The following is an 18,631-nucleotide window of genomic DNA, read 5'->3' as shown; positions in this document are numbered from 1 at the left end:
TATTTCATGATGATAGTAGTGAGGGGCATTAACTGCAGTATACATGTATAATGGAAGAAGTACCACTGAAAGCTTTTTAAACTGTGAGAGAGTCTTATGTTGCCAGTGCCTCTGAGGTTAAATACCTGTAGGTATATGTATAATTACAGGGTAGACGCAAGAAAAAAGTTGTTTTGCAGAGCCAAAATTAGTTCACTATAAACTGAGTTTGATTTTCATTTTGCTACATCAGTATCATGATGTAAGTGTGTAGAAGAAGTTTGCAGTATTTGATTTTATCCAGGTGTATTATGTAATACATAAATCTTCTCAAATCTACAGAATCGTCACCTGACTGGAGATGACGAAATGAGTGAAAAGCTAACGAGGAAGGTGCAACATGCTGCAAGGCGCCAGCAGAAGCAGCGAGAGCAGAAGCGGCTGCGAATGGCGCAGGAGATCCAGCGTCGTCTGGAGGAAGTCGATGTCAAACAGCGCGAGTTGGAAGAGAGGGGGGTTAAAGTGGAACAATCCATACGCAGTGAAGGAGCAGGTGAGTTGGAAGTCCAATTTCAATGTTTGTATACCTTTAACAAATAAAATTAATAATGAAAAAAATTCATATATTTTGTGCATGTAATTAAAGAACCAATCAGATTTCATCATATGTTGAAGTTTAAAGTAGTGTGCATCATAATAATGGCCTTTTTATAAAAAAAAAACTGCAGTGCATTGTGGGAGCTGAATTGAGATAAGAGACCATCTGTAAACTCCGGGGTGAGAGAAAAACTGTAGAGCCTTGTGAATTGCTTGATCAGTTGATTAAACCGTGTCATGCTGCTTAATTGTCACTTACATGATTGTGGTCATAATCCACCAAGTTGGCAAGACACTGAGTTTTCTCACATCTGACGTAAGACTCCACAAATAGGCCTACAAGCACCATCAGCCACTTATTATCAACAAGTCCCCTTCGAGTATTGAGAGCGTGGGGATCTACAAATTCTCTGTCCAAGACAGGGATTGAACCTGCATGTCATGGGTTGTAAATTGTATGTTACAAAAATGGTTACATGATCTGCCTTCTTTCTGCCTGTACAAAACTTTCTCATGTTGGAATCGACTCTGACATCAGAATGCATAACTTGAAACTGTATAGAACACATTTTGTATTTGTGTAGATTGTTGTGCATGCTAGTGGTTAAGCCTAAGGGAGCAGGTCGAAATTTGTAACGCAGCGGCCATATTCATGAAGCATACTTAGTGTTAAGTAACCTTTAGCTAAGTGCACTTTATATCTCTACTGCATATGTTGTCATGGTAGTTAAGCGCTTACTTTAGTTAAATGAGCTTCATCAAACTGGCTGCAGGTCATAGAGTGACTGAAGTTCCCAAGGTCACACCGTGGCGATCCTGTGATTGTCTGTTACGGTACATGTGCGCGGTCCGGGAGTGACAGCGAGACAAGCAGAATTACTGGCACATCAGGATCACTGTTCACACTCAATCACACAACTGGTTCTCAAACCGATACAACAAGTCTTTGCCGGTTTGAAATTTTATTTGCCCTGAAACCTGATCTTGCCATTGGTTGTTCCAAATTTGGACCGGCTCCCTGACCTTCTTGATGTTTCTATGGCTATACCTAAACTGTCATTTAACCCAATCTATATTTGCAGAAGCTGCACCTTCTCCTGAAGCCAGTGACCTCCTAGAGGAGTGGTTAAATCTAGTCCATGAGAAAAATGCTCTGGTCAGATACGAATCGGAACTCATGGTCCAGTACGTCTGTTTTCATCATTCCGTATTATAATGAACCAGAATTTGAAATCTTGGTGTCTTATTTTCAATTTTTCTCCAATGTTAATTTTTTTTTTTTCGAATAAAGTTTCTAAAAAACACTGAAAGTACATGTAATCCAGCTGTAGGAAAAAGGTATTTTGTGAAGTTTAAATGAAAATATGGAAGTCCTGGATTTCCCTGTATGAAATCTTGAGGAAAATTTTCTGCAGTGCTGTTACTAATTCTTTGTAAAGAAAATGTATGTTTTGATCATTTCGTGTAAAAATTTTGATAAGGGGTAGATATTTTCCCTGCATTTGACCATGTCATTACTGACTTTTTGATTTGACTTCCAAATTCTGTCATCTCAAACTGCAGCAAGATATACATGGACATCAGTTGTAATACAGGTGTGTTTGTCTATTTTCAGGGCTAAAGAGCTGGAGTTGGAGGACCGTCAGAGTCGATTAGAACAGGAACTGAGGGAGAAAATGGCACATTCTGGTGAGTGCTGCAAACTATAATATGTATGTACATGTATGCTTGGGGGTTTAATAGGGTGCCTCGTCCCAATGGATTGGTGACTCAGGTCCAAGCTGGATTAACTATTATTCTGTTGCAATAGTACGTTACCACTTTGCCCACAAATTGTCATCTCTGAGACATTGAACTATTGAATATGTAGTATCTAGCCAGTTTACTTAGGCGAGAATAGTTTCAATTTACTTTGGATGCCGACCACCATTCAACACGTATGCCTGTTATGCTGTGTTTATTCACTGCATAGTTTTGCACATGCACTTGATACCTTTTCTTGAAAGCCTAAAGAGTCTATATCAGAGATTTTTGTCCAAGAATTGAGCAGCAGAAATCCATTTGAATGTTTGCTATTATTTTAGAATGGTTCAAAGAATTGCCTTCGACAAAATATCAACCGTGCCTGTGCGTGTCGTATTGAATGAAATGGGGAATGAAGTTCCAGAAAGTTACTGCTTCTGAAAGGCAGTAGTTTGAGCTATTTGTGATAATTTGGGTTTGATCATCAAATATGGATTTTTTGTCAAAAATCTCTTCTAATTCTGGGTATATTGATAAAGTAATAATATTTGTTGAAATGTCACTGCAAAATTACTGCATGCCATAGCAAGTTTTACATTTATAGATATGTTGCCAGTCCATGTACTTAACAGACAAAGGTCCAGGAATATTGGGGTCAGTGTTATGTTTAGTGCTGCTAACTTGAACTGTTGTGCGTGACTTTGAAAATTCTACAGCAGATTTGGAAACACAAAATTCAGCATTTTCATATTCTGACTCTTGAATTATTGACAGGGATTAATCGTGCAGATAGTTTGACCCCTTCTGGTATGCAAACCTGTCAGGTTTTTGAAAAAATTATCCCAAATTTTGTCTCCCAAACCTTTTTGACTGGTTCAGAAATGCTCTACATGTAGGTCAGGCCTTCATGGGCACCACCCCATGACCTTCCTTAATTAACACTTTTAAGGGCCGAGGTGACGAGGTGACTAGGATGCCAGTAAGGATGCCTGTAAGTGGAAAGCTCTTCCAGCAAACCTGGGGTTTTGGTGGGATCAGTTTCCTCCCTCCATAATGCTGACCTCCATAGTGTAATTGAAATATTCTTGAGTATGGTGTAAAACATCAATCAAATAAATGAATACATTAACGCTTTTGTCATCCACTGGTAACGAGGTTGAGTGTCGTTCTATCTGCAGACAAGAACAAGACAAATGAGGACATAGCCGCAGAGCAGGCCATCCTGAATGAGCTGCTTGAGGTGGTGGAGGAGAGAGATAACCTGGTGGCCATGTTGGAGGAGGAGAGACTCAGGTATGTACAGGTGTGGCAGGTACAGGTCAGCTGCTCATGTCACCTTCTAACTCGCCTATGTAGATGCACATGCATAATAAATTCATACCTGATCGGCGTCAGTGTACACATTACAGGGTTCACACAGAGGGTTGAAAACTTTAAAAGTGGAAAAATAATGGAAAATCATGTCATTCACCGTAGAAAGATAAAAAAAAGATAGTTGATGCTTATATGTACAATCTGGCTGACTGGTTATTCTCTTCATTGTAAGTGTAACAGATTAGATGTTAGAGTGAGCCTTCACTTCCTGTGTTCCATGGTTATATAGAGGCAGTGTTAACTATGGCCTTGGCTGTTTATGGTACATGTGATCATTTCCATTGTTCATGTGATTGGAATGCAGAAATTCACTTGCTACATTGTACTTGAGCATATAAATTGTCACCTAAAATTGAGAAAACAAAACTGTTGTAAGTACTAAGAAGCCACGTGAACACAGATCTGCAACTCCTGTGCTTAGGCCATGCCGACTTGAACAACTTAACTGACACATGTTCTTTCAAGGGAGATAACTCTATTAGGAAAATGGTAGTATAATTTCAAGGCAGAAGGCATGAATATACGATTACCTTTTTGTTATTTTCCCAAGTCGGGCTAGTTTTTTTTTAGCATATTTTGTGCCTGTAATGTTTTGTTAGTTTTTATTGAAGGAAACTTGGAGAGTGAATGAAAAAAAAAAAAAACAACTGAAAAAAAAAATTAAGGCAAAACATTCTATAGTTCCATGCATGCACTTTGTTTTTAATTTGTCAGTGAAGTATAAATTTAATTTCACTCTTCATTTCTCTCAGGCAACAAGAAGAAGACAAGGATTTGGAATCAATCATGTTGCAGAAGGGCTTTATGCTCTCACCACTCGGTCACACAGAGAAGCTGAAAACTAAGGACTATTCCTCAGAATCCGACACACAGTTTGTCTGATTGCACATACTGCTGAGCGGTGTATCCAATTTCAAAACCAATGGCTGCACAACTGCCGCTTACTTCAGATATCCCATGTATCCTAGCAGATCCTTGCATATGAGAATTTGAATTCTGAATATTTTCATTCGATGATCTAGTGTGTGGATGAATACCCCTGAGATACATGAACCTGGGCGGAATGGTGTCTTGGTATCTTATCTGAAAAGTACCTCTTTTTTTTTGAGGGCCATGCTGCTTTCAGAAGCTCCTTAGCCTATTTACACTGCAAAAAGCTGCTTCAGAGAGGTGGTAACTAGGGAAGAAGACTGGTCACTCGAGGTAATGGTAGTGTAACTGACAACGGAGACAGAATGTTAGCATGTGTCTCACAGACATTGTAGACAGTGTAGAGGATGTACATGCTATTGTGACACGGTCTAAGAGGTTTATAACACTGGAGTTTTTGAGACATTGTAATTGATGCTGGAGACTGTAGTCCGAGTCATTGTAACAAATGGGAGATTACATTGGAGGTCTCCAAGACATTGTAATGTTTATATGAGACATGTTGTTTCAGCTGATGTCAAACACTGTTATCTGAGATATGGTAGCCAATGAGATAATACTGTATGGGTGTCTTAGATGGTTAGTGTATGAGAAATGTGCTTCAGACTGTGAGACAAGTGTATTTCCCTTGTCTTGAGAAACAGTCCTCAGAAAAACTTATATCATGAGGTTCAGAGGCTGATCCTGCATTGATTAAACAATTTTCTGGGATGAATACCAGAAAAGCTCTGATGAATTACAAGATTATGGTTTTAGATGGATTACAACATGTTGAAGAAGTTTGAGAATTTACAAGACATTTCCCACATTCATTTTTGGGAGATTTCCTCCGAAGGATTTAACAGCAAAAGAAAAAAAAGAAAAAAGTTGCCTGAAATCATAATTACTTAATAAATACCCCAGCACAAGTTGCGTACGCTTTCTTCGTTCTGCACAGTGCTGTGTTTTTTGTTCATGGACTCATCCAGATAACTGCAATAAGTTTTACTGTGAGAAGGAAGCATAAAATGTAGCTTGTCATTTTCGTGAAGTACATTGGATATTTATGGATAAGTTGTACAGTTGTCTGGCTTGTGACACAAATACATGTACCTTCACCTTGTATGCAATTCCTCATAGTTCTGTGTACATTATAGATCATTCTTTGACTTCTGAACCAGACTTGATAATAATACTCATGGGTGTAGCATTGGAACCGGGCAAGGTTTATGTACGTAATAAATAATTGTGGCTCTGTATATTTACCTGTACATTTATCTGTACATGGTTATTAATGTACGCTGGGTTATTTACTTTTTTTCTTTTCTGTCATCCCTGATTATGATAGAAGCTGTACACTCACTGGCGACGCATTTCATAAGGTGTAAACTTTATAGTGATTTGCAAAAGGGATATTAGAAATTTACAGCCACACATTAATTACCTGTAAAATGTATTATAAATCTGTAAATATTAATATGTACTATTGTGAACACTCTCATGGTTTTAACCTGAATGAATGTACAATGTAGGCATGCTATTAATAAGTGTGCCATGGAGTTAGCGACTGTGCCTCTGTAGGCCACTTTACAGGTGTGTAATATTTATTCCAAAATGGCCAGTTTCATTGTACACAACCATCATTTGATAAGAAAACAGAAGTAGATTTCATCAGGAATGGTCACATTGTTTTGTAGCTGGCAATATTGGCTCAGTCTTGTTCATGTGTATATAGCCTTCTAAACTCAGTTGTTCAGAAAAGAATATTAATAGTGTACAAGGTTTTTGACTAGTAAGCCTGCTCGATGACTCTGCATTTAATGGAAATTGGTAAAATAATTTAATGGTAAAACACCAGTTAAATATGAAATGAATAATGGAAATTGGTTTGGAAGATTAGCCACATTATTCTCTATTCTGCTTCTACTTTGGATAAATTTGAAAGCCTAGGTAGACTTTTTATGTGAGCTATAATATGATGTAAAACAGAGCTTAGTCCAGTTTTCTAAATCTATTGTAAACTAATTAAGTTATGCGTAGCTAATGTGGCAACCTGTCTATAGCATGTGTTGTCATTCAAGTTACAATCAATGTGAATAGTCTTCAGAGGATTTCTGGAAGTGAACTTGGTCGTATCCTAGATGAGAGGAAACTCATTTCAGAAATCTCTCATTTTCTTAAAGTCTCATTCTGTCATATGAAGAAGTTCTGTTTCAGCTGGTCGGGAAGTAGGGGCTTTGAAGTGTTTTTTTATGTGTAAAAATCTGGTGAATACTCCTACCTGTCTCTCACATAGTCAGGGCAGAGCTGCAGTTAGAACAGTTGACATTCATTTTTTAAAAGTGGGAACTGTTATTTGTAGGGGTTCATCGGTTAAACTACAGGTTGAACTACTAGCACAAGTTAGGACAAACTGCAGTGGTTTGTTGTTTTTAGAACCATAAACTTCATGTTAGGAGAGACGACATCTTAACAGCTTTATATATATAGGCTGACATTTTGTACTCTGTACAGCTATCTCGGACACACTCTGAGCTATGTGATTCAGATGATTCTAAATAGGCGCCCTCTCGAGATTTAAGTAAGCTTCACCTGTACAGTGTATGAGTACAAATACTGTGTGTAAATACAAATACCCTCTAGATAATGTCTTTAGAAGGATGGTCAGTAGTTGTAATATAACAAGATTGTAGTCCCTGTACTATAAGGTACGCGTGCCTGTATTATTTGTTGCCATGGTAACCTCGCTATTTTGTCAATATGTACATTCTTTCTTTATATTATTTTCTCACTCGAAAGTGATCTGTGATCAATGAGGCAAGTGTATTTTTTTTTTGGTGTTTATGATGTCGGCGCCAGTTATATTGCTGATGACTCAAACTGATGACTTCAATTGGTGTTTAGAAAAAAAAATAACAAAAACAAAATATTATTACTACGCTTATACTGTTAATTTAAGTGTGTTTGTGTGTGGCTATTATTGGAGAGAGAATAATTGTTGTTGTTGTAGCCTTTACAGGCTGGTGTTTTGTGTTGTTACTGTTATGGCTGTCAGTCAGCTCCGATAAAGTTTGGGGATAAATGAAATGATGTTTTCTTTATTCTTTAAAAACAAGTTTTCTAGAATGTTCTCAGTGCTATGAATGCTACTAAATACAAAATTAATTGCGATTTGGAACTGCATTGGAAAAAGATCATGAATTTAAATTGTGGCAGAAAATTCATTTGAAATGTCTTTTCTGTAGGAATTCCGCTGGGAGGACGGTTTATGTGATGTACCCATTTACTTCGTTTAAACATATCGGTAAAATTGATTATAGTTAAAAGTTAGATTATAACAGAGCATAAATGTTTGTTAAATAGCATTAGGAGAGAAATTCTACTAAGAAAAAAAAAAGTACCAAAATTAATAAAAGAAATTTAAGAAAAGAAAAGAAAAAAGTAGGAAAATGAGAAGTAGGTAGTTGGATTACATTGCATCCTGCACAGTTGTTGACATTTTTCGAGGGTACATGTATAGTGGCTAATAGTGTAAGCTGTGAGTTTTTGGGTGGCATGGCATCACCAACGGATGTCAGGTATATACATGGTGTATTGTGTGGTAAGCTAATCTTGAAGCTATTTTGCATTGTTTTACACTTGAAGTACAATTTTCACTTCGATTAATTCTTAAAATTCAGCACCTTATCTGGAGATTAGAATACAATGTTATTTTATGATTATATGTTTGAACTTGATGTATACGTGCAGCTTTGCAGCAGAATTTAAGAGATGTTTTAACTTATACCTGCATAAAAGCGATGTTAACTGTAGACTTAATGGGTTATAGGACTTGAAAAAATGTCTTCCAAGGATTTTGTTCTTTCCCTAGTCTATTTGTGCCTCTGTGAATAGTTTAAAGTGTCCAACAGTTTAGCACACTTTCAGGTTCTTCTTGCAATCTGTCAGGTACATGTAACGAAAATCATGTACTATGTCTGGTGCTCGTCAACCGTGGAGGTCACCGATTCAATGCTGCTTTGAGTGAATTGACTCATTAATTAGACTCTCAATTACGCAATCGCTGTCTATTTGTTTTTAATGTTTTCTTACTTTTGTCTTCTTACCAACCAATTCTTACCAACCAATGGTGCCTCCAAACTGGATTTCTTCACATATTTTTCTCTTGCATATCTCACCTAAAGCCTTTCCATCCATATCCGAGTTATGTAAATGTGACTTTTTTTTTTTTAGAAATTACAGCTTAAAAGTGACAAAATGCATATATAGTGTACCTGTATAACTTTATCATATGTTCTTTCACTCTTGGGTCGTAAAAGATTGATAAAAAAAGTTGTGGTCAATTCTGCACTCGGATCAAAGTCATGACTGGAATCCTAAAAAATCTATTCTACACGTCCTGATATAAAGTGTCTCTTAAAATTTGAAATTTAGTATCCATACAAAAGTATTGATATACATGAGAATTTATGTACATAGGTCATGTTTCACATTGTGAAAATAGTTGGGAAGTGTACTTATGCCTGCTATTTTGCTGGGAAAAAAGTGTCAAAAACTAATCAAAGGTTAATGGTTTCTACCATTCTGTTCATTCCATTGAAGACATTTCAGAAGAGCTTACACCACAGGTCTGCTTCTGCCATTCCTACAATGTCCATGTCTAGTGGTTTTGTGTAGTGACATGCCTACACTCTCGTCCCTGTTCTGGGGCAATATGTTAGTGGTTCATATCAGTCTCCTAGAATCCAAAGGAAGTGTTTTTTGTCATTAACCATTCATTGCCTCTAAACACCTAAGAAGCGTTAAGAAGAGATCACAACCTCATGTACATCCATTTATAATCTTGTACCTTCTTTGCCACATGACTAGTCCTATACATCATATAACATTTCTTCGTGAAAAATTTGAATGAAGTAACCCCTAGTTGTCACCACAGAAAAAAATAGGTTTTCTTTTTGTGAAAGTTGGTCTGTAAATGACCTTTTCTTAGGGGAGTAATAACCTTGTGTTATCACGTGGAATGGTTGAGAGCTTCATACCACCATGATGGGAGTGTTCCACGTGGCCACCTGTTAATACTTGTTGAAATAGCTCTGTAGTTCTTATCAGTGTAGTACTGTCAAAAGCATTTTTTGTATAGGAAAAATCCATTTTTTTTTTTCAAAGAACCTTTTCCATTGATAGATTGTCTTGTTGTTAGAACACCATAACATATCGTGTTAAAACTACAGCTTACAGGATAGAGGAAAGTTTCAGATACATTTTTCGCCCCATTAATGATTTATGTCCTGGTTTTGTCTACACCGTTAATGTTTATTTTGTAAAAATGTTTGTTGTAAATAAACATTTAAGAATACTGATACATGCACATGCGTTTGGAGTTTTATTAGGATTTTCTAGGCGATAGGCATAGGTAACAGTGTACATTGGAGTTAACTCATCCAAGAAGTTAAGTGTTACACTATTTCTTTGATTTATGTTAGTTTTTTGATTATGGGTGGACGAATGAAGAGGAAACTACCACCCTTCTGCAGGCATACTTTACGAAAGACTTGGAGCCTCAAGTCAGGGCAAACAGTGCTTTATGCGAAGCTGTGATATGAAATGGTAGGTCTCTTTCTGCTGGGAAGAAAACAGTGTCAGATGCTGCAGTGCTTAGTGGTGATATCGGTATCAAACTTGACAAATTAACAAAATTATATATGAACATACAACCTCAGCCATGGGTTAAGGCTTAATTAAATACAATGATGAAACGGAGACTAGGCAGTATGTCCATCCTTACTGACAAGAGAACTGTATTCTCATTGTAAAACTTAAGAGCGTTAAGGCGTTTGACGGAATAACCTTTAGACTCCAGTTTTTGCAGTAATAACTTACGACGACTGAAATCGCCATATAATATATGGGATCTAACAAATGGTACAAGGAACGATATGTACAACCCAAAAGCAGGACCCTTACATGAAGTTGCATAACTGTTGAATATTCTTATTTTCTGGAAGATGTGATTATGGGGTATTGAGAAGCCTGGAAAAAAAAAACAATGGAAATCTGAAATCAAATAGATTTTCAATCAGCAGTGGAGATTTGCAATAACCCTCGCCTCGCGTTTCCTAACCTTTGGACGGCAAGCACGGAGCAATTCATAAGACTTGCTTCTGTTAAATAATTTTATGCAAAGAAGCACGGAGCTCTGGCTTTCTTGTTTGATCGTGACCAAGAGTGATTTCAGGTAGATCTATACTAGTATCTCATAGTTAATATTAACTTTGACTCACACCTTTACAGGGGTATAATTTAAACACGCTAATTGCACTAACACCACACAAGACGTACGTGAACGTAAACAAGGTGTACATTGGTGCATCTCCATATAAAGGCATCAATGCCATACATGCACGAAGTAAACGCGCTATCTAGGTCACTGACACGCAACTCCTTATATAGAACGATAAACTCGCGCTCTGTATGGTACGGCGTATTGATCTATGGAAACGAGGTAGGAACATGCCCGTTTTAGGCTGAAAAATCATAGAGATGGTTATAGATATTACTAAGTCCACGCGAGCTTCATTCCTGTTTTACCTAAACATGGCAACAGCGAATTTAATCTTCTTCATCAAAAATATATATAAAGCCAGTAAATCTACATGTATGTGCTAGAAGCATAAGTACATGTACAGGTACTAGTTCAAGAAGGAAAACACTGGGAAATCTGTCCATTGATTTCGGTCTAATTTGGTCGATCTTAACTGTAATCAAGCAGGAGTTCTACATGACTACAGAGGATATGGCTCCGGTGGGAAATCTGAGAAATAATGAGGACGATGGGTAAGTAGGTGTATTTAAATGCAGTCATATTTACCGCTATGCATGCGACAATTACTTCACGTGTAACTATAAACGGCTTTTAGTGTTAAGCCCTACATGCATACATGTACATGAGACATTCGCTGCACATGTAGCTTTAATTTAAAGGCAGTCTGTATTTATTTGCTGGGTCTTTCATGTGCTAATGCTATATGGTCACATTTGCTACACATGTAGTACTACACTAGGTACTATACGTACATGTATAAATGTAAGTACCGAGCCGACTTTTGTAACACATGTAACTTTAATAGATAGCTTTTTGTGTAAATGCCGTGGTAACATTAACATTTGATGCACTGTTAGGCCCGTACATGTTAAAATACCGTGGTAACATTTGATGCACTGTTAGGTTCTACATATATATATATCGTGGTAACATTTGATGCACTGTCAGGTTCTACATATATAAATACTGTGGTAACATTTGATGCACTGTTAGGTTCTACATATATAAATACCGTGGTAACATTTGATACACTGTTTAGCTCGACATATATAAATACCGTGGTAACATTTGAACCATTGCTAGGCTCTACATATATAAATACCGTGGTAACATTTGATACATTGCTTGGCTCTACATATATAAATACCGTGGTAACATTTGCTGCATTGTTAGGCTTTACATGTAAAATTCCATGATGGTATTTGCTGTATCGTTAGACCCTTTAAGTTTAAATACCGTGGTAACATTTGAATGTACATGCATAAAAACCCTGGTAGTATTTGCTACGCCGTTAGGTCCTGTGAGTAAAATACTTTTCAACTTTCCTTCACCGTTAGGGCCTGCTCGTAGTAATGCCCGATGATAACTTTTGTGGCATTTTTGGGACAGAAATTCAGATTCAAATTAATTTGCTATTCGCTATAACTGGATTGTTTCAAGCTATGGGGTTACTGATACATACACATGAAGAATAAGGTGATTTGCTTATTTATTTAATTCGCGTTTTACGCCGTACTCAAGAATATTTCACTTATTCCTCATCGGCCATCAGCATTATGGTATGGGGAAACCGGGCAGAGACCGGGCAAAACCCACGATCATCCGGAGGTTGCTGACAGACTTTCCCTCGTACAGCCGGAGAGGAAGACACTATGAGCTGGACTTGAACTCACAGCGACGCCTTGGCGAGTGGCTCTTGGGCCATTATTCCTTGTTGGCACGCCAACCACTAAGAATATGTTGATGTCCAAACGTTTGCTCTTTGATAATTGGACATATCCCAGTAAATATGAACGATCAATGCCATTATCGATTTATACAGGGTGCAGATGATTTCGGATCCAGAAGCAGAGGCTATGTTTGATGACTTCCTCAAGGCGGAATCCTGCAGGGAGATCATCGAAACGTTCACCAAATTTCATGAGCATGTCTTTGGCGACTTGGAACAGGCACAGTCGTACCTTCACCCCTACCATGCCTTCAAACAGTGCGTCCGCTCCACGAAAGCCCGGGAGCTGTGGGCCAAACTAGACGCTCGGGCCAGTCACATTGATTATGAAGGAGGAGAGGCATGTAAAAATACTAAAGTGAGTTGAACGTCTTATTTATGTCACACAAAGTTTTTTAGGTATGTATTTTTGGTAGGGGTTTTTATGTCGTACTTTACAATTTTTTAGTTATGCCGGTCCTGTTTCCTTGCTCTAACCATTCGATTGAAGCAAAGCAACAACAATTACCATTTTTAACAAAGTTAAGTATCTGTATCAGATGTGTAACTGCATGAGACCCATGGGTAGTTATCTGTAACTATAGATTCTGATTCACGAAATATAGTTTGGGCAATGAATTAATAGTTAAACTAAGTGTCTTCTTTATCCCTACCGTGAAAATCAGTAAACACAAAGGTGGTTGCGTGGAATATGACTTCAAAGTTAATTCCTAGAACTGCTGCTTTATATCCACGTTTTAAATGACGTCTACATTTACCATGCAATGTAATGAATCAGCTTGTCCTTTTACCTGTTAACAGATTTTGGTCATCGGTGCTGGGCCGTGCGGGCTGAGGTTTGCGATAGAGGCGGCTCTATTAGGCGGCACAGTGGTTGTCTTAGAGAAGAGGTCTGTGTTCTCCCGTAACAACGTTCTTCATCTATGGCCATATCTCATAACAGATCTCAAAAACATTGGAGCCAAGATCTTCGACCCCAAATTCTGCGTTGGTGGCATCGACCACATAAGTAAGTTTTTCTGTAGGTAAAACATTTTTGCTTTTTTCCTCCCAAAATGGAAATTGTTACAAACCAGTTCCATTAATGGTCATTAAATGCTCACCAGAAAGGATGCAAGTTGATGGATGTTGAAGTCAGGTGATGATAACATGCTCAGTAGATTTATCTGTTTTTTTTATTGAGGGTTAATGTCAAGTGATTTATTTGTTTATTTGATTGAGGTTTAATGTCAATTGATTTATTTGTTTATTTGATTGAGGTTTAATGCCAGTTGGTTTATTTGTTTATTTGATTGAGTTTTAATGCCGATTGATTTGTTTATTTGACTGAGGGTAAATGTCACTGGATTTATTTGTTTATTTGATTGTGGTTTACTGTCAATTGATTCATTTGTTTGTTTAATTGAGGTTTAATGCCAATTTATTTATTTATTTATTTATCTGGTTGGTGTTTTACGGCGGACTCAAATCCGGTCATTTGCAATACATAAATATAGTACATCTATATTCCCAGGTATTCGTAGGTTACAGCTAATCCTGATGAAGACAGCACTCTTACTTGGAGTACAGATTTACACCGATACGTCCTTCGAGGGATTGGTGGAACCATCTGGTCAACTGGAGGCCGGTCAGACAGGTAGTGAGCTTGCAGAGTTGTCATACCAAGCATCGGTATCAAACTTGAACAGGATTTATATTGATAAGCATATTTAGGCCTATACCTACAAACAACAGGCTTGCCTTTATATAGAAAAAATGGAATGTGAATCATACCGGGAATATATGAAATGAATATCGAGTCCGTAAAACCACCTGTTTAAATAAAGCTAATGGTTTATCGCACATAAGTTCAGTTCGTGAAGCATTTAATATTTTGACATGACGCGTGAAGTGGAATAACACCAATAGATCCAAATGAGGAGCAAAATTTTAATCCAGTGAGATTTGTACATTCATAGTGGATGGTAAAAAGTTAATAGGTGCTCAACGCTCTTCTCAAGAAAGTCTGACTTATATAACGGCGGTCAGGTTTATAGACAGAGGAAACCCTGGCTAACCACAACCCTTCTCCAGGTACACTGAAAAATTAATCTGTTAAATCTAACAGAAAGTCTTTTACCTGAGTGATGCTAGAATGTATTGTGTTTTGCAGCATGTTGTTCTGTTAAATATAACACACATATTCTATTAATTCAACATAAGCATTCTTTTAGACTAAAAGGATATGATCTCGAATGACACAATATTGTGTTATAATAAAAGAATACATTCTAGCTTCACTCAGACAACAGAAATTATGTTAAATTAAACAGATTAATTTTTGAGTGAACCTGATCGTAAGCCGCGGCAGTACCAGATAAGGTTGGATTCGAGCCCGCAACCTCGTTGGTAAAAGACCAACAGGCATCGGAATGGCCAACACTTTAGACGAATTCACAAAACTGAATTGGGAAAAACAACACCTGTTTGCGTGTTTCAGATAATTCTTATGACGTGAAAGGTTGGAAAGCTTCGGTTATACCTGAGGACAGCCCAGTCTCACAATACCAGTTTGATGTCTTAATTGGGGCAGATGGGAAGAGAAATACCTTAGCAGGTGAAACAAGTGATATCCAGCATCTATTATAACTTATTAACGGATAACGGTCAGTTTTGTCACGAATTCAATATTATGTTCGGCCTTATCACGACTGTGTCTCTAGTTGTGGGTTTCCCCGGGGATCTGCCCGGTTTCCTCCCACCGTAATGTTGGTCGCCGTCGTGTAAGTGAAATATTTTTGAGTACGACATAAAACACCAATGAAATAAATACCAGTTGTGTCCCCTTGCAAAGACTACTTGACGCCCCTTACAGTCACAGTATAATTACTTTGGGCCAACCAGTACCTGTCCAACTACCTTTATACCGCCGCGAGTGAATACTATGATCGTAATCACCTGTGGACTGAAATACCGTCCTCCACTAAGACGAACGTTGTAACCACTTACAGATTTGTAATAAAATTGTAAGAAATCACGTCAATGCGGATCAAACATCTTGCCATGTGCATGGAGTTAATAGGCTACCTGGCAATCACAAGAGGCAGCAGAATAATTTGCTGTCGTCAGTTGTATTAAAACAATTTTAAAACCAAACAATTCGAATCCAGGCATACTGTTGTATGCATAGATGGATAAGGTTCATAAAGAGTACATGTGAAATGATGCAGCCATTTTCTACAGCTCAGCTAAACGGATTACAGTCGTGAGTTCTTATTTGTCATTTGACGAATTGAGATGCCACCTATCCTGGCGTGTCCTCAATGGAATACCAGCAATTTTGTTTGAGGTATAATATCGTATTGCATTTATATCCTTATACAGGTTTCAGAAGAAAGGAGTTTCGAGGGAGGCTGGCTATCGCCATTACCTTCAATTTCGTCAACCATCGCACAACAGCTGAGGCCTTGGTACCGGAAGTAGGGGGTCTGGCATCGTATGCTCGTATTGCAACTTTCAAAGAAATGAAGAATATAACTGGAATAGATCTGGAAAACTTTGTCTATTACAAAAATGAAACCCATTACTTTGTGATGACAGCCAGGAAGGCGAGTTTACTTAGTAGAGGCGTTCTTAAAAATGTAAGTAAAATGTATTAGTAAGTTTTCTATGGTGAAACGGCATTTTTGATTCCAAAATGCGCAAAAATATGAACTGCTAATGTTGGATACTGCGTCGACCTACAATGATATCATTCAACTAAAACTTCGTTTGATTCGGGCTGAGGGTCTCTTCCACCATCTCAGTGTTGGGCTAAACGTCTCTTCCATCGTCTCAATGTTTCAAATATTTATGATGCTGCCTCACTGGAAAACCAAAACGTCAAAAACACGTTTCATGATGCGCCATTCACAGTTACCTTTGTGCTGACTGCAAAGCTAAGAAGTAGCTAGAAAAAGGGGACGTAATACCATACGGCCCTTGTATTTATCGTGTTGAATTAGATCGCCACATTAATGCAACAGATGTTTCAAAACGAAACTGAGATACATAGTTGATTAGTGACAACTTATATATTAGAATGGTACAAGATTGGAATACTTTTTTCACTCATTCTCCTAAAACATACCTTGGAAATATCACTGGAAGCCTCTCTTGCATGATAATGTCCTATTTTCGTACACTGGATACTTTCTTAGTTCTTTGGTGGTTTTCTTAAACGTCGTTTTGGGAATTGGCCTTGCCATTATTGACCTGGAAAGTCCAAACTGACTGACCTCTGGTATACCAATGTTTCGACACATACCTTCCAAGACTGTCAATTTTGTGTTTTCAGTCAGTAGGTTTCTCGCCCGAAGTATTAATCATTCGTTGAGACCCCTGGAATGATATCAAACAAAAGTGTTTTCGCATAGGCTTGTATTATTGTTTTACTTCTGTAATTATCGTATTAACAACTGTGTTAATTTAATTTTTTCAGAATTATACTGAAAGCGAGGAACTGCTTAACGCGGACAACGTTGACGAAGAGAAACTGTTGGAATATGCCAAGGAAGCTGCTAGCTACATGACCAGTTTACAAACCATGGAATATGAACGGAACCAGAACGGAAAACCAGACATTGCCATGTTTGACTTCACGTCCATGTTTACTGCAAGTAGTGCTTCGTGCGTTCGAGAACGGATGGGGAAAAGCTTACTGATGGGTCTGGTCGGCGATAGTCTACTTGAGGTATAGGAGATATAGGGCCATCTTGTTGCTATGACATGATGCCTATTATCATTATGGAAAATAATTTCGTACAATTTTCCCGTTGATTTACGAAATGTTCATTATTCATGAGTTTTCTGAATAATCTAAATTTGTTTCCTCACTTAGTTGATCACTTGTCCGTCGTGTTGCAAGTGAAATATTCATGAGTAATGCGTCAAATAAGCAAATATAGATAGATAAATAAATAAATAAATAAATCAATACATTAATAATAGACAAATAAATAGATTCAAAAGAAATAAACCAATACAAATGTGTGTTGTAGCCCTTTTGGCCGACTGGAACAGGGTGTGCCCGGGGTTTTCTATCGGCATTTGACGCGGCGTGGATGATAAAGCGCTATAAATCAAGGGAGATAACAACTTTGGACGTCATCGCGGAAAGAGAGAGCTTGTTCCAGATCCTACCCCAGTCTTCTATGTTTAGCCTTCACAAGAACTTCAACACGTACAGCATTGACCCAAGCTCAAGGTAGCGTATACGTATGGGGTGCCAAATTATAAACATTTAATCGAGAATTAATGGTATCCATAAAAGAATTATTGATATCAATAAAGGAATAATCGATATTGATAAATAGTGTTCCCGGTTGGTTTCCATTGAAATGATAGAGCTCTCTCTATGTTGCTACGAAACTTTCTTTACCTCTGTCCTTACCAGTGCCGAAGTTCCAGGGTTAACCATCGAGGAGGCAGAAGAATCAAATTCGATATCAATAATTTATTTATCCATACTGATAATTCATTTATAGGAAATTGAAAATTAATTTATCGACAGCAACAAAAGATATCGATAATAATTTCACCAGAAATCGGCACATGGAACAGCCTGATTTACACCACACGTAAAAGATCACAGCCTATTGCAAGATACTAAAGCCCCGTCCAGACTATCCAACGTTATTCAACCTTTGTTGACTCAACAGCAAGTTGAGTGTCCGTCCACACTACAAATCAGATACGTCAACATTGCCCAAGAGTGTTGTCGTGTGTTGAACTGTGTTTTTTCACCAAACTTTCGATAAAGTGGAGGGAAATTTCCATCTTTCTTTCCAGTGCATGAGACACAATGATTTTCTTTTGTCCCTGTCTTTGTCATATTTAGAGAGAGTGTTGTACGGGCAAGTATATTTATACTCCTGTATCAACGAAACTGTTTCTTTGTGAGATCAGTTTCTCTCTTTCGCCTTTGGAGCGCCGCCATTTTGCCCAGGTCACGTGTATTT

The 18,631-nt window shown here is 37.8% G+C and overlaps 2 protein-coding genes across 2 annotated transcripts in view; both read left to right on the top strand.

Moving 5' to 3' along the window:
- LOC135480584 (protein-methionine sulfoxide oxidase mical3b-like) overlaps positions 1 to 5,358 on the top strand; it is a 58,347-nt gene extending 52,989 nt beyond the window's left edge. The window contains 5 exon segments of the mRNA XM_064760459.1: positions 322 to 532; positions 1,659 to 1,761; positions 2,192 to 2,265; positions 3,498 to 3,612; positions 4,446 to 5,358. Coding sequence (XP_064616529.1) covers positions 322 to 532; positions 1,659 to 1,761; positions 2,192 to 2,265; positions 3,498 to 3,612; positions 4,446 to 4,575 — 633 coding nt within the window. The 3' untranslated portion in view covers positions 4,576 to 5,358.
- A 7,395-nt stretch (positions 5,359 to 12,753) lies between these two features.
- Positions 12,754 to 18,336, top strand: LOC135463152 (F-actin-monooxygenase mical1-like). Its single transcript, XM_064740471.1, has 7 exons — positions 12,754 to 13,011; positions 13,455 to 13,662; positions 14,167 to 14,280; positions 15,154 to 15,249; positions 16,017 to 16,273; positions 17,113 to 17,364; positions 17,672 to 18,336. The coding sequence occupies exons 1-7, from the start codon at positions 12,754 to 12,756 to the stop codon at positions 17,879 to 17,881; spliced, it is 1,395 nt and encodes a 464-aa protein (XP_064596541.1). The 3' UTR covers positions 17,882 to 18,336.
- The last annotated feature ends 295 nt before the right edge of the window (positions 18,337 to 18,631 follow it).

The sequence above is a fragment of the Liolophura sinensis genome, chromosome 1, assembly GCF_032854445.1.
Source record: "Liolophura sinensis isolate JHLJ2023 chromosome 1, CUHK_Ljap_v2, whole genome shotgun sequence".
Taxonomy (NCBI): domain Eukaryota; kingdom Metazoa; phylum Mollusca; class Polyplacophora; order Chitonida; family Chitonidae; genus Liolophura; species Liolophura sinensis.
Note: the sequence above shows the minus strand (reverse complement) of the source record. Positions and strands in the feature narration are given on the sequence as shown.